Source organism: Brassica napus, chromosome C1 (genome assembly GCF_020379485.1).
Source record: "Brassica napus cultivar Da-Ae chromosome C1, Da-Ae, whole genome shotgun sequence".
Classification (NCBI taxonomy): Eukaryota; Viridiplantae; Streptophyta; class Magnoliopsida; order Brassicales; family Brassicaceae; genus Brassica; species Brassica napus.
Window position 1 is genome coordinate 43,500,174 of NC_063444.1, and position 23,588 is coordinate 43,523,761.

General features: G+C 38.8%; 3 protein-coding genes and 1 pseudogene across 3 annotated transcripts; 2 read left to right on the forward strand and 2 right to left on the reverse strand.

Moving 5' to 3' along the window:
- The first annotated feature begins 3,926 nt into the window (after positions 1-3,926).
- LOC106437804 (condensin-2 complex subunit H2) lies at positions 3,927-7,338 on the forward strand. The gene is made up of 11 exons (XM_013878792.3): positions 3,927-4,332; positions 4,421-4,520; positions 4,813-4,919; positions 4,994-5,136; positions 5,223-5,646; positions 5,739-5,911; positions 5,983-6,132; positions 6,194-6,298; positions 6,361-6,462; positions 6,532-6,687; positions 6,764-7,338. Exons 1-11 carry the CDS (start codon positions 4,164-4,166, stop codon positions 7,133-7,135), a joined length of 2,001 nt encoding a protein of 666 aa, XP_013734246.1. The 5' UTR covers positions 3,927-4,163; the 3' UTR covers positions 7,136-7,338.
- A 1,180-nt stretch (positions 7,339-8,518) lies between these two features.
- Positions 8,519-9,888, reverse strand: LOC106443476 (RING-H2 finger protein ATL2-like). The gene has a single exon (XM_013885037.3). It carries the CDS (start codon positions 9,500-9,502, stop codon positions 8,618-8,620), a length of 885 nt encoding a protein of 294 aa, XP_013740491.2. The 5' UTR covers positions 9,503-9,888; the 3' UTR covers positions 8,519-8,617.
- Positions 9,889-10,125: 237 nt separating this feature from the next.
- LOC106441798 lies at positions 10,126-21,184 on the reverse strand (annotated as a pseudogene).
- A 1,236-nt stretch (positions 21,185-22,420) lies between these two features.
- Positions 22,421-23,557, forward strand: LOC106441797. Its single transcript, XM_013883561.1, has 2 exons — positions 22,421-22,822; positions 23,090-23,557. Exons 1-2 carry the CDS (start codon positions 22,421-22,423, stop codon positions 23,555-23,557), a joined length of 870 nt encoding a protein of 289 aa, XP_013739015.1.
- Positions 23,558-23,588: the final 31 nt, after the last annotated feature.

The following is a 23,588-nucleotide window of genomic DNA, read 5'->3' on the forward strand; positions in this document are numbered from 1 at the left end:
GATCAAGAATGATACATGGTTTGAGACTGAACTTCCAAAAGGAAAGAAGGCAGTGACAAGCCGGCTTCTCTACACTATCAAGTATGGAGCCAATGGAAAACCAAAAAGAAAGAAGACAAGACTGGTTGCAAGGGGATATACTCAAGTATATGGTGAAGATTATCTAGACACTTTTGCACCAGTGGCCAAGCTTCACACTATAAGGATTCTCTTGTCTCTTGTTGTCAACCTTGAGTGGGATTTATGGCAGATGGATGTGAAGAATGCCTTTCTTCAAGGAGAATTGAAGGATGAAGTCTACATGAGATCACCTCCTGGTCTTGAGAACATGGTGAAGCCAGGAAATGTTCTCAGATTAAAGAAGGCAATTTATGGCTTGAAGCAATCTCCAAGGGCTTGGTACCATAAGTTGAGCACCACCATCAATGGAAGAGGCTTTGTAAAGTCAGAAGCTGATCACACCCTCTTCACATTAACTAGTAAGCAAGGTATTGTGGTCATATTAGTCTATGTGGATGACATTATCATCACTGGTAGCAACAAGGAAGATATTCTCTCAACTAAAACCTTTCTTAAAAATGCCTTTGATATCAAAGATTTGGGAGAGTTGAAGTACTTTCTTGGGATTGAGATCTGCCGCTCTAAAGAGGGGTTATTCTTATCTCAAAGGAAGTACACACTTGATATTTTAAATGAGGCAGGAAACCTTGGGAGTAAAAATGCCAAGACTCCATTAGAAGAAGGATACAAGGTGCTGAGAGAGGGTGAGTATGAGTCTACACCATTTGGAGATATCAAGAAGTATAGAAGAATGGTGGGCAAGCTCATCTTTCTAACCATCACCAGACCAGATGTGTGCTTTGCTGTGAATCAAGTGAGTCAACACATGGGAGCTCCTAAGGTTCATCATTGGAATATGGTGGAGAGGATCTTAAGGTACCTAAGAGAGGCGCCTGACCAAGGAGTATGGATGGCATGTAACAAGAGTACTGAAGTTGTTGGATATTGTGATGCTGATTGGGCTGGAGACAGAGTTGATAGGAGATCAACTACAGGCTACTGCACCTTCATTGGAGGAAACCTGGTCACATGTAAGAGCAAGAAGCAGAAGGTGGTGTCTTGCTCAAGTGCTGAGGCAGAGTACATATCAATGAGGAAGCTCACAAGTGAGCTTATATGGATCAAGGGACAGCTAAGGGACTTGGGTATTGAGATCAACACACCAATGACTATGCATTGTGACGACTAGGCAGCAATACACATTGCATCCAATTCAGTCTTTCATGAGAGGACAAAACACATAGAAGTTGACTGCCACAAGGTGAGACATGCAGTGGAACAGCAAGTGATTCTTACATGCTACACAAGAAGTGAAGATCAACTAATTGACATATTCACCAAGGCAGCTAGCAGTAAGGTTTGTGAGTTCATTCATCCTAAGCTTGGACTCATAGACCTCTCTTGTCACTGATCCTCTTGCCATGAAGTGTTTTACTCTTTTTCCTTTGCTTGGTTTTTATCCCAAGTGGGTTTTTTCAAGTAAAGGTTTTAATGAGGGAATGATTCATTGTTTCCAAGCTTGACCAAGTCCATATGGTCAAGCTTGAGGGGGAGTGTTGACATGAAGAGAATAAAGAGCAAGAGTAAAGACATGAAGAACCTGATTGATCATGGACAGGAGATCATGGACAGGAAATCATGGACAAGAAATCATGAACATGAAATCATGGACAGAAAATCATGGACAGAAAAACTAAAGCAACGAAAGGTGTGAGACTGATTTAAATATCTTGCCTGAAGTCTTGGACGAATTTAAACAAGTGGAGGCAACTGGATAGAGCTGTTGGAGTGTGTAAACAAGCCAAAGTCACATGATATGCTAAGGAAGGAAGAGAGAAAAGAGTTGTCACTATCCGAAAGTGACTTCCTCAGATCTGATCTTCATTAGTTTATTCATCTCCATTTGTTTATTCATTCTCATTGTCTTATTCTCCTTGTTAAATCTATTTATGTAACTGTTGTATACACTAAATTAATCTAAGGAAAAATGTTCCTCAAATATTCTTGTCTCTCTCTTGGATTCCCTCACATATTTCTCTTAGTTCTTCACCAAAATCTCTCAAATAATTCTTATAAACTCTCGCTAATTCTCATAAATTTACATGATGCATACAGAATTCTTCTTGCATATACTCAGCGTGACCTAGCCACACCCTTTCCACTAACCTTTACTGACCAGTGTGATTGGGATGCCTTACTCTCATATAAACTGGAGACAACAACAACAACAAGCCTTGTTAACAAGTGCAATGGTTATCGCTGGTCTTGCTCAGTATGCTTTGTTGCTGCCCCAAGCTTTGAAGATTTCACCACCCATCTCAAGTCTGTAGAACATGAATTTCGTGTAAGCATCTCTCTCTCTCTCTCTCTCTCTCTCTCTCTCTCTCTCTCTCTCTCTCTCTCTCTCTCTCTCTCTCTCTCTCTCTCTCTCTCTCTCTCTCTCTCTCTCTCTCTCTCTCTGCGGCTTGTGTCATTTTGCCATTTGTCTTATATATGTTTGTCAAGCAGGAGTGGGACAGGTATGCTAGTAAACACGCCCTGGATCGTACTAACCGTAATAACTTGCCGTTTGGTCGATCAAAGGTATGTGTTTAAATCATCTAATCTCATCTCAAAGTTGATATTTGTAATCTCTAACACTGATTTTTTCCACTGCAGGAGTTGGACTTGCTGCTTACTCAAGACATGCTTAGATGTCAAGAGATGGTTAGTAGAAAGTGCCCCGGTGGCTTTAGGCCTTATAAATTCAGATCTAACAGTCAATCCAAGGCAAGTTGACATTTCTTTTCCTTGTTGAGTTCCATCTAATGTACATATGGCATGATTTTGTATTTACTGACTTGGGTTTCCTTCTAAAGTATTGAAGGAACACATCTGAAGATGAAGAAGCAAGAAGGGTGTTGCGATTTTCAAATGTTTTAACTGGTTGAATGTAATAAATAAAACTACTTACTACTGTGTTGTCTTTTGTTAAACATGGCAATTCAGTCTTATATTTGTCATTTCGAAAGTATGCTTCTAACATATACATGGCATTGGACGATACTTAGTTGCTAATTGTGACTCTTTGCTCAGGCTTATCATTTTTTTTAATCCCAAACGAACAAGATATATGGTGTGGTTGGTTGTTTTTTTTAACCAATGTATCTTGAAAATTGACACAATTGATTAAGTTTTTTTGGGTAAAAGACAATTGAGTAAGTTCCATACAAAAATAACAAGTTTTGTTTTCTCCTACCACTAATCTCATTTAAATTATATAAAAACTCAGTTTTATATTATCTAAATCCATTTATATAGAATGGGATTAGAGTGTCTATTTTACACACAAAAAAGTGATTTTATAATTTTTTTGTTTTATTTTTCAAGATACAAATTCAATTTACTTTAATAGATATTTGGTCATTCGTCCCGTTAAGAATGCTCATCAGGTTTTTAAACTTGTATCTCATAAATTGAAAACAATTAAAGAGAGGAAGACAATATCTCATACTCCCTCCGTTCTTGAAAGTAAGATATTTTAGATTTTTTACTTGTTCCAAAAAAATAGATTTTCAATATGTTTAAAGTACTTTTTATACTTTTAAGAAACATTAAATGAAAATATTTGAATTGATTAAATTTCATTGGTGAAAAGTTATTGGAAAGTGTATAATAAAGTAAAAAAAAATTAAATTATAAATATTTATTGAATTTTTAATAATCGTGAACACTTTAGAAAATCTTATTTTCGGAAACAGTGGGACTGTGATATACTTATTTTTATAAATACGAGCCTATGATAGAGAGATATTATCTTACGCGGATAAAACCCAAATAAATAAGGCCCAATAAAATTTAATGAAAAGCGGGAAAATCTAGAGAAGTCAAAATATTTCGTTATCTCCCAATCTCTTCAGTCTCGTCTCACACAGTTCCTTTCTATCTTCAGTTCGAACTCTCTTGTTGTTGAATCCTTAACGTCCCTTCGCCTCCCATCAAAATTTCATCTGAAAGACTCTGGTTCATGTGGAAGTTTCTCTTTTAAAATTCCTCAAATGTTCCCAATTCACTGTTTCTAGGGTTTATGAACTATCCAACCTCTTAAATCGGCTCCACCGAAAATGACGAGCCACGGCGGCGTCGAGAGGATTCATAGGGTACAGCCGGAGAGAGATTTGGTGGCGAATTGGGAAGTTGATTTGTCGGAGAAGCTAGAGGAGTACCTCCTCAAAATCTGCTCCGGTGAAATCACCGGAACTGAAGAAGATTCGCCTGTCAATTTCGCCGAAGGTTCTTCCTCCATTCCTACCAATTTGATTTTGCTGGGTCAACGAAAGATTGAATTTTTGATGTGTTTGTTGTGGTGGGTCTGTTGTAGCTGCTTTGCTGCTTCAGGGTTCGGTTCAGGTGTACAGCAAGAAAGTGGAGTACTTGTACAACTTGGTCTTACGTACTTTGGAGTTTCTATCCAACCAAAGGTTCCTCCTTTTTTTTATTAGATTAGTGCTTTTGTTAGATACTCTCTTTGTGCTCATTAATGAAGTGAATCTATAAAGTGCATTTTCTGTCTAAGCTGTTTTTTCTTATAAAGTGGTTTTATTTGCCTCTCTCTCAGCCCTCGTTTGCAATTCTTTGAGTAATGATAGTATCTAAAATCAAACAAACGTTACATATATCATAACCTCACAAACGGCTACACATAATAAAAAAAAAGTGTTAGACGAGTGTTCTCTGTTTGATCAATTCTTCTTGCTATTTTTTTTTAAACAGAGAGCAAGAAGAGTCCAAAGGTACATCACACGAGGCTGAGGCAAGCTCCTCTCGTCAGGCTGATGAAGAAGAAAATGATCTCTTCTGGAATGTGGATGACATCCCAGGTAGTTTAACTTCTGAGATTTTTTAACATCTCAAGCGAGCTGATTTCTAACCTTAGAGAGTGTTAACAATGTAGCTGACGCAAAGAATAGCTTGGACAACTCAGTTGGCGGAGATTCATATCCGAGTCAGTTTGTCAAGCCTCCAGCAAATCTAGTTGTTCTTGAAGGTGACTGCTTGGATACTAGTGGCGACGGAGGAGAATTGGAATCCTATCTGGTATATAGCATCTTCTTCCATCCCTCTATAGTATTTGAAAATAAAAAGAGTTTGAACTCCGTTTTTTTAACTTTTATGTCTTGCAGTTAGCAACTACACATCTCTACCGAGACTTTATTCTATTAGACCCATGTGATGCTGTAGCGGTAAATGAATTCTTAGGTGGTAGCTATGCCAATGCCAGTAAAGGAAAGACCAGTTCTCACAGAGGCAGCTCAGGTCGTAAAAGTTTTCACTCACCACTAGGACGTTCTGGAGGAAGTGCCCGTAGATCTTCTTTGGGAAAGAATCAGAGCACCAAAGGTCCTGATGCTCAGAACTGTGACCAAGGCTCTCATCCTCTTCCTCCTGTCTTTGGAGATGATGATCATGGTTTTGACATGGATAATGATGACCATGGAGGAAATATGGATTTGTGTGATACAGATGATGAAGATGATGAAGATGATCCGTGGAAGCCGTTGAATCCTTATGAACAAGGGAAGTTGAAAGTGAAGCCTTTCAAAAAAGGTTGGGACATGGCCTATTGTTTTCTTGATTGATGTCCGAAGCTTATATCATATTCCACCTCATGTTATTATACTTTTATATTTCTTGAGCAGTGAAAAGTTTGAGAAAGTTTGGAGGGAGCCTTACCAAGGACCATGTCACTTCTATGTTTCCTCTTGCTAAACCCAACGGTCCCATCAGTACGGAGCTCACCGGAGTTTGGGAGAAGCGCCGTCCTGCTAGTAAAGATCACAGACAACCACAAGACATTCCCTCTTACGAGAAGGTCTGTGTTTTCTCTATACATTATTATATAATATGTAATGCAGACAAAGAAACTGATAGTTTTGGTTTCAGCTTCGAGCATTGCTAGTTAATGGAGGAAACCTACCTACTGATGCTAACGGCAATCACAAGGATAACCATGATGAAGCTAATGATGGCGACTTCCATGATTTTGGTGATGATCATGAACCTGCGTTTATGGATGAAGATGGTCCAGTTATGGTGAGTAGTTCACTAGTTTGATGACATTCTAGTAGTAGTTCTCTAATTTGGATCCATGCAGAATGATGATGGTGGAGCTGCAGATTTCCCCAATTACGATGGATTTGGAAACGAAGAGGACTCACATTGTCAAGAAAGCTTGGAAGATCTTTGCCGCTCACACCTGGTAACTACTTTGGTTTTTGTACTAGACTGAGAAAACAAAAAAAGCTGAAAATGTTCTTGTAGGATGCTCTTCTTGCAAACATAGCTAAAACTGAGAGGCAAACAGATCTAGCTGCTCGGGTTTCATCATGGAAACAGAAAATCGAACAAAATCTAGAAGAACAAGTAATAATCTCTTTCTCCTATAGTTTATGTGTTGAAGTCAGAGAGATTCTGATATGTTTATATGATCAGGAGCTACACCCTCCTTTTGACATTCGAGAATACGGTGAAAGGATTCTCAATAAGCTGACTGTTGAAGAGAGTGGACACGTCGAGGCCTTTACTGATCTAATGAAAGACCAAGAAAAGCACGATGTAGCTCGAGCTTTCTCTGCGCTTCTCCAGTTAGTAAGTTAACACATTTTTCTGTATGTTCACCAAAAAAGCAAGAAACCATCATTTGATATTTAAATGTTTTATTTAGGTGAACAATGGAGAGGTTGATCTCGAGAAACCTGACAACTCCGTAGGGGAGCCTGTGTGTTACACAGCGGATAATCCTTTCAGCGTTCGGTTGCTTACCAGAAAGACTGAGAAAAGAGGAATGGATTTACCACGGAAACGAGCTCAGTCCCCAATAGCCAAAGGGAAAACTCACGAGTCACCACCACCGAAGAAGGCAAACACAACGTCTTCTGTGTCAAGCCAGAGGAGGAAAGTTCCGTTGAAGATCAACAGTGTGGGGGCAAGATGCGCACCGAAGGGAAAGAAGAGAGGAAAAGGTCGATCTGATGAGGTGGTAGTAGTAGGCGAGGGAAGTGAAGTTTCTTCAGTTAAAAGCACTGTGGGAAGCTAAGAAAGGCCAGTGATAGTGAGTGAACAGATTAGAATGTAGTTAGGTGTGTGGGATTTCTATCAGACAGTTACGAAACTCTTGTAACTGTCTGTTATGTAATTTATGATGAAGTCATTGTCTGAAGTAGTAGTAGCAGCGTATGTTGTAATAACAATGAAAATTCCACTTTTAGAGAAGCTGCTTTTGAATTACTTTTTAAGGAATTCGATTGTCATTAGGTTCGTAGATATCTCCTATATACTTAGATCTCTTTGTTCGATCCATTTCAACTCGCAACTCAAAATTGTTTCAGTTTCAACTTAATCGTCCGCTTGTCATAAATATATATATACCTGATCTGAATTAGATTTAGGCTCTGAATGTTGATGTGCGGGATAACTGCGGTGCGGTTGTAATAGTAACAAAAACATATAGATATATATATATGTAGAGATTTTTGTTACCATCTACGGCGGTGCGATGCGGAGCGGTTCGTCACCATTCGAAACCTTAAATATGAGTTTCAAAATCTAAACAGAAATTCTTTAAGATTAGCACAATTTTTTTTATTATAAATATAGCACACAAAGGATGACCAAACTGTTATATACACTTTGGGAAATGTTTTAGGTGTGTAGTTTAGGATTTTTTTTAAAACAATTTAAAATAAAAATGAAAAGTTTGATTTTTCGAAAAGAAAAAAGAATTTTATTTGTATTTTTTATATTTTTATATTTATATATCTATTAAGTAAAGATATAATCGTCTTTTACCTTTTTAACTCTTTGGGTCATTTTCTTTGTATATGTTTTTATGTCAAACTTAATTAAATATTCTAAATACTCGACCACAAAATACATACACTCCATATATTATTAACAAGTGTCTACAATGAATTCGGTTCAAAAAAGAGTATTTTTTTTAACGTACTATATATATATATTTGATGATCTGGTTGGTTTTAAAAACGTATTTAATGTTAAAGTAGACTAGTCCGAAAACATACCGAACTGCTATATCAAAATTTAAAATATCTTCTGATAAATACTAGAGAATAGACAGTCGTTTGTTGCTGTCCACCGTTTAATCACTTGGGTCAAAATCCAAATTCATACCAGATAAGTAATAATAATTTAGTTTTTGGTAGGAATTCAAACTTTGAACCAACATGGATACATGTTTAGCCCCAAAAAAATTACTACCACTTGTTTCAAATAAGTATTAAAAATTTATAAAATCTACCTGAAATACAAAATACTATTAACTAAACCCGATTGGAAAACTGAATCAAAAAAATCCAGACTAAAAAAAAAAATAACATGTACTCAGAATCAGAATGGAAGCCCAAACATTATGCTATCAATGACTTTTTCTGAAACTCAGAATGGATGGATGCCCCGAACGTTTAATACTGAACTGAAAATATATTAAATTAGATTTCTTAGCAATAAAAAAAGCTCTAAATCATGTTATACTTGATGTTAACATCAATAATCAATACCACTAAGGAACACCCACGTGGCGGAAATCACTTTTAATCTCTTCTCCTCCCCGCTCAATATCTGATTCGTTCATCACTACCTGGCAGCTTGACGACGGCGATTGAGACGGAGCTCCGGAAAAAGACGACGGTGCGCTTCTTCGATTTCTGCTCACCATCCGAGTAAAAGATAACATCCGACTCATCGGCGAGTGATTCACCGGCGAATTCCGTGTCAAACCGTCTTCGAACTCGCTGAAAATCCTCCTAGGGGTCTCAGTCTCCGCAGAAGATCCAGATCCCGAGCTCGATACCGGTTCGGTAGCAGAAACCTGTTCAGGAGAAATCGCGATCATGATCGTGACTTGCTCCTCCTCCACCGTCGTTGCGTGAGGCTCAACGAGAGAACGGCAGAGAGGACAGGTTGAGTGAGAGTGAAACCACATATCAATACATTCCACATGAAACGCGTGTTTACAACCGGGCAAAACCCGACCCGGCTCGCCGTCCTCGAACTCTGAAAGACAAACGGCGCAATCAATCGGATCCTTTTGAGTTGCGCCAGAGAAAGTGAAAACAGGGAGAGATTTCACGACGGCGGGATCTAGACCGCGTGACGCGGTATGAGAAGGATCGGTGGCGGCGAAGAAAACCATTGTAGGGCGGTGGTTACTGCTGCGGATGTGATGACTCCTAGAGCGGGGGAGACACCAGTGAACGTAGAGATAGTAGATGGTTAAACACATGAAGAACAAGAAGATGAATGAAAGGAAGACTGTCACCAACGGGTCATTCTCGTTGCAGTGCATGATTCTGATGGCGAATGAGAGATTCAGAGAAAGAGAGAGTGAACCGGTGAAATGGTTTTTAGAGACTATCGTGAGAGAAAGAGAGGTTCCATGACTCATGAGAATTTTCTCCTTGACCTTTTGCCCTTTCCTTTTTAAATTTTTTCTTCCTTTTGTTCCCTCAATATTAATTTAAGATATACTCAAATTCAAGGGAAAATGCTACAAAAATACTCCCATTTGCCAAAATTCCAAATAAAAAATCACCTTTTGTTTGACCAAATAACTGTATTCTTATCTTCACCAAAAATATACCTTTTCTTTAAAAATAAATAAATATATAGTTTCCTTTGTATGACTAAATTATAGATTTCTTAACATTTTTAAAGCCACATTATAAAGAAACTAGGACGTGGAAGTTCTCTTGTTCCATTGGTTTGACTAAAAATTTATTAATGCGTAAGAGTGGGAAAATGGCCTATTTTTCTGTGAACTAATTGTTTCTGGCTTTTTCACACACGAATTTTTAAATCATGCCAAAAACCACATGAACAACGAAAAAATGGTTTATTCCCCTATAAACTATTTTCCTGGTTTTTCACACAAGAACTTTTAAACCATGCTAAAAAGCACATGAACAACTCTATTTTTTGAATAACATACACAAACTATCGATTTTTAAACTAATTCCCTTAAAACCGTAAATGGTGTTATTTAAATGTTAACTAGGTTTGTGACAGGTGGAGAGCCGGTTTAATTTGGATTGATAAATACTATGTAGTTTTATCTTTTTTCTCTTTTTTTTGTCAATTGTTCGTCTTTTTCGAAAATAGTTTTACTCTTTATCATCAATTGGAGATAAAATTTATTATTCCGCAGAAGAATAAAATGTTTTACATAATGCATAAAGAAAGAAAAACAACAACTACTAGCTTACAATCTCCATGTATTGCCACAAAAAAACTATAAAATCGGCGCAGTATCCCAAACTGATAATGAAGAGTAAAAAGATTTCTGAAAAAAGAGCAATTGACAAAAAAAAAAAGAATAGAACGACATAATATTTTTTATCAACCCAAATTAAACCGGTTTTTCACATGTCATAAACCAAGTTAACTTTTAAATTACACCATTACAGTTTTAGGGGAATTAGTTTAAAATAGATAGTTTGTGTACGTAATTCTAAAATAGAGTTGTTCATGTGTTTTTTGGCATGATTTAAAAGTTCGTGTGTGAAAAAGCCAGAAAAAACTAGTTCATAGGGGAATAAACCATTTTCGTGTTGTTCATGTGATTTTTTGCATAGTTTAAAAATTCGTGTGTGAAAAAGCCGGAAACAATTAGTTCATAGGGGAATAGGCAATTTTCCCGCTTAAGAGTCGAGAACGTTTATGATTCTTAGAAAAGACTAATTATACAGACTATCATTACAGAACTTACGTTAATAATCGATTACGTTGTGGTTCATATGACTTTGTCCACTCACACAAAGTTACACAGATAAACTGGAAACCAAAAGAGTCATATTTCTATACAAACGAGACCCCTGTGAATGGACAAAACCAAATATATTATACTTGATATTAAGGAAGTAAAAAGTTGGAGTCAATACTTGAAAGTCGTTTTGAGCACTATGAATCTCATTCTGAGTGTGTCAAATGTACCCAACACCATGTATGTGAAGAAACTTTAACAAATTATGTATATAACTGATATTAATCAATACAAATTTATAAAACAGTTAATTATGTACATTATTACATGTTTTCATCGATAATAGATTGATCTGATCATACTATCGAATATCTGTAAAATTGATACTAATTATTCTATTTTGCTCTCTCTCTCTCTTTTTTTGCACAAATTTTGTTTACTCTATTAATAGAAACTGCAAGAATCAAATCCGAAAAATGATTTGAAAAATGATTTGAAAATCGGAAAATCAACAAATGATATATATGTAGCTAAACAGTGCGTGATAGAGTAGTAAACATCTTTGATTGTCCTATGGATTAATATTTTCATTTACAATTAATTGAAGATGATTATATTACATTCTGTAAAGTATAAACCGAGAAAAATAAGTTAAGTGGGATCTCAAAGAGACAAAGACGTTCAATTGGTAACAAATAAACTTATGTAAAGTTTCTATCACGATTTTATGACCATTGAAATTGAATTACAGAAAGTTTCTGTACAGATGAGGAAAAAAAAAGAGATAAATAAAAATACGTTATATTGAAACATCAGAAACAAAACCATTACCTCGTTTGTCTATTTTGTAAATAGTTCAATCCTTAAAAAAAAATTAATTGTATAAATAAATTATATTGAAACAATAGAAAAAAAATTGTTATCCCAATTGTCTATTTTGTAAATGGTTCACTCCTTTTAAAAATTTTAAACTTAATTATATTGAAACAGTAGGAAAAAAATTCATATCCCATTTATCTAGTTCTATCCTTTTTTTTTTTGTTCAAATCTAGTTCTATCCTTTTATCTATTAAATTTAATTATATAAATAAATTATATAAAATGTTAATACTGAATTGTTAATAAAGTTTCTGTATGTTATTTAAATTTTTTCTGTACGTTATTTAAATTTCTTATCAATAAAAATGCTCTAATTCATTGTTATACACTTGCTGCTAAAATCAATGATAAACACCACTAAGGAACATCCACGTGGCGGAAATCACTTAATCTCTTCTCCTCCCCGCTCAATATCCGACTCGGTCATCACTGCCCGGCAGCTTGACGACGGCAATTGAGACGGTGCTCCAGCAAAAGAAGACGGGGCGCTTCTTCAATTTCTGCTCACCATCCGAGTAAAAGATAACATCCGACAAACGAGTGATTCGCTGGTAAGTCATGTGTCAAATGGTCTTCGAACTCGCTGAAACTCCTCCTAGGGGTCTAAATCGCCGCTGGTTCTCTCCTTAAATCATCCAACGGAATTGCAGAAAATCCAAAACCCGAGCTCGATACCGATACGTGTTCAGTAGCAGAAACTTGTTCAGGAGAAATCGTGATGACCGTGACTTGCTCCTCCACCGTCGTTGCGGGAGGCTCAACAAGAGAACGGCAGAGAGGACAAGTTGAATGAGAATGAAACCACATATCAATACATTCAACATGAAATGCGTGTTTACAACCGGGCAAAACCCGACCCGACTCCCCGTCCTCGAACTCAGAACACTACAAGAAAACAGCGGTATTCTGACAGACATTCTGACGGAAAATGAAATCCTCGGAATATCCCAACGGAATTTCCTCGGAATATACCGACGGAATTCCGAGGAAATATCTATCCGTCGGAATATTCCGAGGAAATTCCGAGGAAATTCCGAGGGAAAATGGGTTCCTCGGAAAAAACCGATGAATTCCGAGGAAATATTATAGCCGTTGGGGGATTTTACAAAATTCCGAGGAAATTCCGACGAACTAGCCTTTTCCGTCGGAATTTCCTCAGTCTGTCGGCATGATTTAAACTATAAATACAAGCACTCCTCTTCCTCTTCATTCACTCCATATCTTCATCCTCCCTCTTACTCTATTTACACACGAATTTGATTCATAAAAAATATGTCTTCTTCAAATTATTTTCGTTCTTGGATCGATCGACCTCATTTGGATCCGAACACGAGATTGCTTACGGAAGAATACCAACGAGGTATAACCGAATTCATGGGGTTAGTTCATCGACAACCGGAAGAAAAAACAGGTATGTTAAGATGTCCTTGTTCTAATTGTAAAAATAGAAAGGTTATTAAAGAGTGGGATGTTTGGACTCATCTATATTTGAGTGGGTTTACACGAAGTTACAAAATTTGGTATCATCATGGGGAAACTGATTATGAACATGGTAGTACTAGCGAACCTCAGCCAGCGGTTAGATTAGAAGAACCAATTAGAACAGATGTAGAATATGGTGTAGGTACTGAGCAGATGGTAAATGATCATTTTAGAGGGGAAGATTTACCCAATGCAGAAGCTAGGAGATTTTATGATATGTTGGATGCTGGAAAGCAACCATTGTACGAAGGTTGCAGAGATGGTCATTCATCTTTATCATCTGCTACAAGATTGATGGGCATTAAAACAGATTATAATTTGGCTGAAGACTGTGTGGATGCGATTGCTGATTTTGTAAAAGGTATTCTACCCGAGGATAATGTAGCTCCTGGTTCATACTACGAGGTTCATAAACTCGTAGCTGGTCTTGGTTTATCGTATCAGGTAATAGATGTATGCAGCGACAACTGCATGATTTATTGGAGGGCGGATGAACAGCGGGTTACATGCAAATTTTGTGGAAAGCCTCGTTATAAAGATACGAGTGGAAGAGTTCCAGTGCCATATAAAAGGATGTGGTATTTACCTTTGACGGAAAGGTTGCAGAGGTTGTATCTGTCTGAACGCACAGCGCAACCAATGAGATGGCATGCGGAGCACTCAACAGATGGTGAGATCAGACATCCTTCAGATGCAAAAGCGTGGAAGCATTTCCAATCAAAGTATCCCGACTTTGCGTATGAGAGAAGAAATGTCTACCTTGGATTATGTACTGATGGTTTCAGTCCGTTTGGCAAGAGTGGAAGACAGTATTCTCTATGGCCCGTCATCCTTACACCATACAACCTACCCCCAAACTTGTGCTTGCGACGAGAGTTTTTGTTTCTCCCGATTCTCGTTCCCGGACCAGAGCATCCTAAGAGATCACTTGATGTGTTTCTTCAGCCACTAATATATGAGTTGCAACAACTATGGGTCCAAGGTGCTGAAACATACGATGTTTCGTGTAAAGAAAACTTTCAAATGCGGGCAGTACTAATGTGGACAATAAGTGATTTTCCAGCATATGGTATGTTGTCTGGATGGACAACGCATGGAAGGCTATCATGTCCATATTGTCAAGATAACACTGATGCTTTCCAACTAAAACACGGAAGGAAAACGTGTTGGTTTGACCGTCACAGGAGATTCCTACCACCTGATCATCCATATCGTAGGAGTAGGAATTTGTTTACGAAGAACAAGAGGGTGTTTGACAGTCCACCTCCGGAAATTTGTGGGAAAGATTTAAAGATACAACTAAGAGATTTTGGTGCAGAAAGGACGCCAGACGTCGGTGGACATGAGCGTTTTCCGGTAGATGCTGTTGGAGAACTACATAACTGGCACAAAAAAAGTATTTTCTGGGATCTGCCATACTGGGAGGATCATCTGCTAAGGCATAATTTAGATGTCATGCATATTGAGAAGAACTTTTTTGACAATCTCATGAACACGATCCTTAATGTTCAAGGTAAAACAAAGGATAATTTGAAGTTAAGACTGGATTTAGTCGATATATGTGCTCGTTCAGAACTTCATGTTTATGAGAATGGTAGGGCTCCTTTTCCCATATACCGACTTGATGCAGAGGGAAAAGATGCGTTCTTGATTGGATTTCAAACGATGTGGAATTTCCAGACGGTTACGCATCAAATTTGCGTAACTGTATCGACAGAAAGGAAGGAAGGTTTACTGGCTTGAAAAGCCACGATTGCCATGTAATGATGCAGCGCCTCCTTCCGTTCGCCTTCAAGGAACTATTACCACGAAATGTTCATGAAGCAATTGCAGGGATAAGTGGTTTCTTCCGCGATTTATGCACGAGATCAGTGACTCTTGAAGGTATTGAAAATTTGAAGACTAACATAGCCGTGATTCAGTGCAACCTTGAGAAGATATTTCCTCCCTCATTTTTTGATGTTATGGAGCATCTTATTATTCACCTGGCAAGAGAATTGGAACTTGGTGGTCCTGTGCAGTATAGATGGATGTATCTGTATGAGCGGTATATGTTCCATTTGAAAAAGATGGTGAAAAATTTAAGTAGGGTGGAAGGTTCTATAGTCGCACAGATGATCAATGAAGAAACTTCAAACTTTGCCGAGTACTACTTTCCAGCAGAAGTTCAGACCAAAAACAGAAGACCTGCTCGGCATGATGATAGAGGCGAACGGGCAACATATCATGTTACGGTTCCAGACATTTTCACAGACGTTGGACGACTTAGCGGAAAACCAAAGGACCGTCGACTTACTGAGCAGGAGCGCAGTCATTTGCAAACATATTTGCTCACCAACTGCGAAGACGTTCTTCAATATGAGAGGTAAATAAATGAGCTTACAAATTTTTATTTTAACAAGTTGAAATTTAAATCTTAATTAATTACATTATTGTCATCATATACAGGATTTTCATGGCAGAAAAGCGGTTCAAGTATAGATACGCCACAGAGGACGAACTAGAAGAAATGAAGCAGAGAGAATTTACTGGATGGATGTTTACTTATGTGAGTGCTTTAAACAAATTAAAATATATTTTATCACATATTTATACTAATTCACATTTATTGATATAACAGATATATATGTGCTATTAATAGGTGTCTGCTGGTTTGGCCAGAGGTGAAACATTTGACGATTGGATACGTGAGATGGTCGTTGGACCAAACTTTGTTGTTACGTCATATCCGAGATTTTGTACTCGAGGATATGCATTCACAACTCAGAAGAGGAGACGTTTGAGTACGACTTATGATGCTGGCGTTTGTTCTGCATCAGGAGATGATGTATACTACGGACACATACATGAGATTTTGGAAATCAAGTATTTGGGCATGGTTGGATTGCGCTGTACTGTTTTCTATTGTGATTGGCACGACAACACTCCAGATCGAGGTGTGAGAACAGATGCATTTGGTGTTACATCAGTAAATTCGAGGCGAAAGCTGCAATATTATGATCCTTTCATTCTTGCTTCTCAGGCCGATCAGGTATTTAAATGTTAATTATTCAGAATGATTCATCATCATGTGTATTAATTTATAATTTTTTTAAATGTTACAGGTTTGTTATATCAAGTACCCCCGGGTGAGGAACAGAGATGATCCATGGGTTACTGTTACAAGACTCAACCCGAGAGGCCGAGTTCAGGGAAGTTCTGAGCTGGAAGACCCACTACAACCAAGCACATCCGGCAACTTAAGTGCATCAGAAGATTTAGCTGGAGTTGGCCTTGTAGTCGATTTAACCGACTTTGGAGAGGAAGCCGTCGTTCACGTAGAGGATGAACCAGTGATTGGAGAGTTTCACCAAGATCCAAATTCAGATTCATCTGGTGATGATGACTCGGAAACAGACTACCATTGATTTTTTTTTTTTTTTTTAAGAAATACCGAGGAAATTCTGAGGAACACTTGATATAACCTCTTTCCTCGGATATTAGTTATTTGGTTTATCTAGCAAGGCAAAGCTGAATACGAATTAAAAACTACTCAAAACACAACCAAATAAAACGAAGCAACCATGTAAAAGAAATACGAACTCATAATTAAGAAAAAAAAAACTAAGTTCAAAATTAACAGATAATAAAACCATAAAACGTTAGAATAAAAAAGAAAATAAAATAGCGCGGTCGGAAATCAAATGGCAATACTGGCCGGTGATAGCTCATACTCCTCGTCTCCTGCTCCAGATGTTCCTGCATCGTTGGGTCTCTTGGACCTCTTTCTTACCCTGTGTGTACCACTCGAACCCGAACCAGAGCTGGATGGAGAGTTGTCCCGATGAACTACATCATCCTTTTGGCAACGACACGGCCTGATACGTGAAATGGCAGCCCAGATCTTGTGTAGCATGTCGTTATTTGTCTTTATGCTCTGATCTCTCCAATGTTGTTGCTGGCGCGAAGTGGCGTTCGGTGGAAGCTCTTGCAGCTTGTACTGGCTGGAGTCTGATGGGAGTAGCTGATGGGGTTGTGAATCATCTAGAATGGCTTGTGCAGCCTCATCTTCTCCTTCTTCATCAACCACGGCCTTGCCTTTGGTCTGATATTTTGGCGTAAAGAAGGATGGCTTGTCTACTAGTTCGGTAGCAGGGGATAGGAACTCAACTGCAGCCTCTGAAAGTAGAGCAGTCAGGCCGATCTGAGGCAGGTGGCAGTAGAGTGTTTTCTTCGCTCGGTCCTGGAATACGTAGACGTAAGGACCATCCCGATCGATCCTCGAGTGGGGACCAGCTATGAACTCCTTACTTACTAGAGAAATGACATCCAGGTAGTTCCAAGCAATGTTGTTTGATCTGTCCAGTGCTACCTGCTAGTTCTGGCAGTCTACACCCACATGTCTAAGGATCCGAGTAATCACTGCACCAAATCCACATGCATTGCTCTTGAATTTGGTTACTTTCCCCTTGTATCCTGCTAAGTTTGCGGCCAGCACCGTTCCCATGTTGAAGGCAGTAGCATGTGGGAATGTAGAGTTTCCAAATACCGGTAGCAAATGCCTCACACCTTGGTACAGGAGGCACAACTCCCATTGCGTGACTGATGCGGTTGTGGTTGTCCCGTATAGCAATGAGCCAATGAGGCGTGTCGCATATCTCAGTACTGGGCTCCGGATAAGTGACTCCTTTGCCTGAGAAGATCTATAAACCCCTGTGCCAATCGTTTCCCAGAAGTTCAACATCTCTGAAGTCCAATAAAGACCAGATGTCCTCTCCCCCGCACTCAATGCAAATAGTCCACAGAGATCTGTGAAAGATACCTCATAGTATACTTTCTGCACTACGAATGCCAGAAAACCTTCCTGATGACTATCATCGGGACGGCTGACGTATGTGGATGCTATGAACTGGCGTACCAACTCCGGATAAGTGGGTTCCTTGAGGTTGCATAGTTGGCCTAGACCCATGTTCTGGAATAGCCCTTCAATGTCTGCTTTGATTCCCAATATTGTCATCGTCTCAGGACATGCTAGTTGTGTAGCCGGAACGGCTACCTTCTTCATGTTGTTATAGTGGGTCGTATCAGACTTATCCCACTTCTTTGGCCTTTGCGTATCTCGCTGAGACGAACCCTCTTCTTGTGTGTACTTCTTTGCTGATGTTTTCGTGTGCTTCATTCTCTACAAAATAGAATCATTGCTCTCAACATGGTTATAATCAATTAAGAACTCAAAGCAACATGAAAATGAAAGGCGAAATCGAGTTGTGATAAAAAAAAACGAAATTGAAAAAAATTCTCAATCCCTAAATCATCTCAATTGTGTTCTAAACTCGTTGATCACAGACAATTGTGTTCTATTCCATGTTTAAACATCTGTTTCATGCATATTTGATCAAGGAATCAACAAGGAAATAAGAAATTCACAAAACCCAAATATTGCTCAAGAACACGATTTCAAAATGTGGAGATTCGCGGAGTATACCTGTCTTAGGGTGAAAATGAGTGTAGGAATCAGGTAGAGCTCGAAAAATCAAGGGGAATAGAGCCCAAAATTGTTCAAATCGGATGATTATAGAGAGAGAAAGGGGGGGGCGAATTATAGGGGAAATCGGAGGGGATGAGAGTTCTGAGGTTTAGATCCAAAAAAGGTCGGGTTTTGCCTTATAATTCTGTTTCCCGCACACGCATCGATCGATGCGTTTTTGAACAAATACGGATCGATCGATCACATTCTTACGCTTTGGTTCATCTTAGTGATCGATCGATCCGTTTTTGGACATATATCCATCGATCGATCCGTTTATAAAATAACTTACAAGATTTTCCGAGGACATTCCGAGGAACATTTGAGATTCTCGATCGATCGATGGGATAATCTCATCGATCGATCACATTCTTACGGTCCGGTGCATCTTAGTGATCGATCGATGCGTTTTTGGACATATATCCATCGATCGATCCGTTAATAAAAAAACTTACAAGATTTTCCGAGGACATTCCGAGGAACACTTGAGATTCTCGATCGATCGACGGGATAATTTAATCGATCGATCACATTCTTACGGTCCGGTGCATCTTAGTGATCGATCGATGTGTTTTTGGACATATATCCATCGATCGATCCGTTTATAAAAAAACTTACAAAATTTTCCGAGGACATTCCGAGGAACACTTGAGATTCTCGATCGATCGATGGGATAATCTCATCGATCGATCACATTCTTACGGTCCGGTCCATCTTAGTGATCGATCGATGCGTTTTTGGATATATATACATCGATCGATCCGTTTATTAAAAAAATTGACGTATTGAAACCCCAAACACTAGTTCCTCGGAATTTCCTCGGAATATTCCGAGGAAATTCCGAGTAAGAAGAGGGTTTCCTCGGAGTTCCCTCGGAATAATCCGAGGAAATTCCGAGGAAATATGGTTTTTAAACCGAAAACAACGTTTTGCGGTTTGAATAACACCTATATAACCCTTATTAAGTGTCTAACGTTCATTATGAAGTCAAATATTTGTTCCTTACCGTATAATTAACACTTTTCCGATTGTATGAACGAAATCCCACAACATAAGAGAAACACTTATACCTTTTAATGAACGGTAAAGGGAATACTTTCAATTAGTTTTGAAATTTGTTATTTCATGGTTTATGCTCATCTATACAAAGAATCCTCAATGGTATGCATTACAATTGTATAAGAAATGAAATACAGCAAAAAAAATTGATGTTTTGAAACCCCAAACACTAGTTCCTCGGTATTTCCTCGGAATATTCCGAGGAAATTCCGACGGATATTTTACTATCCGTCGGAATTTCCTCGGAATATTTTCATTTTACCGGGCAAATATTTCGCGAAAATTGAAATTAGAATTCTGACGGAATTCCGACGGATATTATCCGTCGGACCCTAGGTTTTATAACCACGAGCCGCTTCTTCTTCCCCATTTCTCTCTTCTTCCTCTGCGCGACTCCTCTCTCCTTTCCGGCGATTTCCCCCTGAAATCCGACGATATCTCCGGCGATCTCCCCCTTCTCTTACACAAATCATGTAAGGACCCTATCCCACTCTCTTAGGTTCTATTTGTTAGGTTTTTGTGTAGTTTTGATAGATTTTTGTTAGGGTGATTGGTTAGGATTGTGATTTGGTTGTATAATAGGTTTAGAATTATGATTTGGTTGAATAATTTGTTTTGGTGAATTGATGTAGAATTTTTTTATATTTTTTTATTTTTTTGTATTTATAAAATCGATTTTTGCATATAAAATCGATTTTTGTATTTTACAAATCGATTTTTCTATACAAATTTGATTTTTTTGGATTTTACAAAAAAATTTTGGTATACAAATTCAATTTTTTTGGATTTTACAAAACATTTTAAATATCTATAAAACTTTTTTTGTGATTAAAAACTATTATTTGGGATTTAAAAATATTTTTAATATATATATATTATTAAAACTATTTTTTTTAATTATTAAACTATTTTTATTTATTAAAACTATTTTTTGTTTATTAGAACTATTTTTATATATTTATTAAATATTTTTAATATATATAAATCTTTTTTGTCACTATATTATTTGGGATTTTTTTTAAAAACAAAATTAATTTATATATTTCTCTATTTATTACATATATTTTTTTAATTTACAGGTCTCATGATGATCAGACCCGGCCTCGACAGCGTCGTAGTCGTGGTGGTACAGGGAGCCAGTCTCGGGATTCCAGCCATTGGAGAATCACTCCGGTATGTTACCGCGTCGGTCACAAATGAGATGAACTAACAACGCTTGAAAATCCCTCGAGATGAGGAGATTAGGGAAGCTACTTTTGCGATAAATCCAGAGAAAGCGCCTGGACCAGATGGGATGACCAGCCTGTTCTACCAACGCTTCTGGAACAAGATTGGGGCTGACGTGTGCAGCATGGTTAGGAATTTCTTTGAGACTGGCGAGCTGGAAGAATGTCTAAACCAAACAAACCTCTGCCTTATACCTAAGACAGACCTACGTCCATGACTGAGTTCCGACCAATAAGCTTATGCAATGTGGGGTACAAGATCATATCTAAAATATTGTCTTCGCGGTTGAAACGTATCCTTCCGGAAATGATTTCCGAGACACAATCACCCTTTGTGGCAAAGAGACTGATTACAGATAATATCCTGATTGCACAGGAGATGTTTCACGCACTCAGAACAAACCCTAGCTGTAAAGGGAAATTTGTGGCGATCAAAACGGATATGAGCAAAGCTTATGACAGAGTTGAATGGAGTTTTATGGAAGCCTTGCTTCTCAAGTTGGGGTTCGAGAAGCAGTGGGTGAACAGGATCATGAAATGTATCTCCTCGGTCTCCTATCAGGTTTTGATCAATGGTGAAGCGAAAGGAAATATCAAGCCCTCGAGAGGCTTAAGACAAGGTGATCCCTTATCGCCTTTCCTCTTCATACTGTGCACGGAAGTATTGACATCGCACATAAATAACGCGGAAGCCACTTCAGCTTTGACGGGCATCAAAATAGCAAGAGAATGCCCCCCCCCCCGATCTCACACCTATTATTTGCGGATGACAGTTTGTTCTTCTGCAGAGCAGAACAACCTCAATGCGAGGAACTGATGCGAATAATTGACGTCTACGGTAAAGTCTCAGGACAACAACTGAATAAAACTAAATCTTCAGTTCTGTTCGGTTCTAAGGCCGTAGCGTCCTCTAAAAAGGATCTGAAAAGATCACTTGGGATAACGAGATAAGGGGGTATGGGGATGAATTTGGGGATGCCGGAGAAAATTTGTGGCTCAAAGACTCAAGTTTTCTCTTATGTCCAGGAAAGAATGAATGGAAGAACTAACAATTGGTCAGGGAAACTGCTGTCTCGCGGAGGTAAAGAAGTCCAAATCAAATCAGTAGCACAAGCGATCCCCTCCTTTGTCATGTCATGCTATCTATTACCACAGGGAGTATGTAAAAAACTATCTGCCGCAGTGGCGAGGTTCTAGTGGAGCACAAAAGAAAACAATCGCGGAATACACTGGATTTCATGGGATAAAATCTGTGTACCACTTGAGGAAGGCGGATTGGGATTTTGGGACTTTCGAGATTTTAACCTGGCACTTCTAGCCAAGCAGGTCTGGCGCCTATTAGTCTTTCCGGACTCGCTACTCGCGAGGGTCCTAAAAGGTAGATACTACCGGCACTCAAACCCACTTCGAACATGTAAAGCATCAAACCCATCATATAGATGGAGGAGCCTGATGGCAGCGAAACAAGTACTGGAAGATAGTGTGTGCTGCACGATTGGGACAGGAGCTGATACCAGTGTATGGGATGACGTCTGGATCCCGGAGGAAGTAGCAAGGCCAGCACGTCGAGCTCAACTGGAAGTAGATAAAGACCTGAAAGTCCATCATTTAATTGATCCTGACTCAAAAGAATGGAAACCGGAGCTTCTCGAAGAGTTCATACATACTGATGATATCCAACGTAACCTTGAGATAAAGATTAGTAAATCTGGAAGAAAAGACGGCTACTGCTGGAAGCACTCAAAATCAGGGCATTACACGGTGAGAACTGGATACGATATCGCAGTGAAACAACGAAGGAAGAATCACTTCGCGCCGATGACGGAACCAAGCATCACACCACTGAAACAAAAGGTATGGAAACTAAAAACAGCAAGAAAAATTAAACATTTTCTCTGGCAAGCCCTATCGGGATATGTTTCGTCGGCAAGCAAACTAGTAGAGAGACACTGCGGCACGGATAAATCTTGTCAAAGATGCGGAGCGGAGATAGAAGACATAAATCATATACTCTTCACGTGCCCACCAGCTTTTCAATGCTGAATTCTCGAAGCAATTCCAACACCTCTGGGGTCGTTCCCGAGTACGTCCTTATTTGTGAACTTTGAGTACCTACTGCAGCAAGTTACGACTGCAAATCCACAAGGGGATGCTCAGATATTCCCATGGCTGATGTGGTATGTGTGGAAAGCAAGGAATGAGAAGTGTTTCAATGCGAAAGACATCTCGCCCCTGGATACGATTCAATTAGCAAGACATGAAGCAGAGACGTGGAGGATTGCGCAAATAGGAGATAAACTGTATGAGACATCTGATGAGGAACAAACAGAGCATCAGAGTAGAGCCCGAGATACGCTTGTCGCGGAGAAGAGATTTAGGTGCCTCGTCGACGTCTCCTGGTCGGACAAGGACGACTGGATGGGTATGGGATTCGTACTTACAGAAGGGGAGGTTGTGATATTGCAGGGACAAAAATGTGCCCCTCGTACACAAGCACCGATAAATGCCGAAGCTAGTGGCCTTATTTTGGCAATGCAAGAAACCCGTGACAGAGGCTTTGATGGGGTTAACTTTGGCTCGGATTGTTAGCAGTTAATAAACCTCATCCGAAGGGAGGACG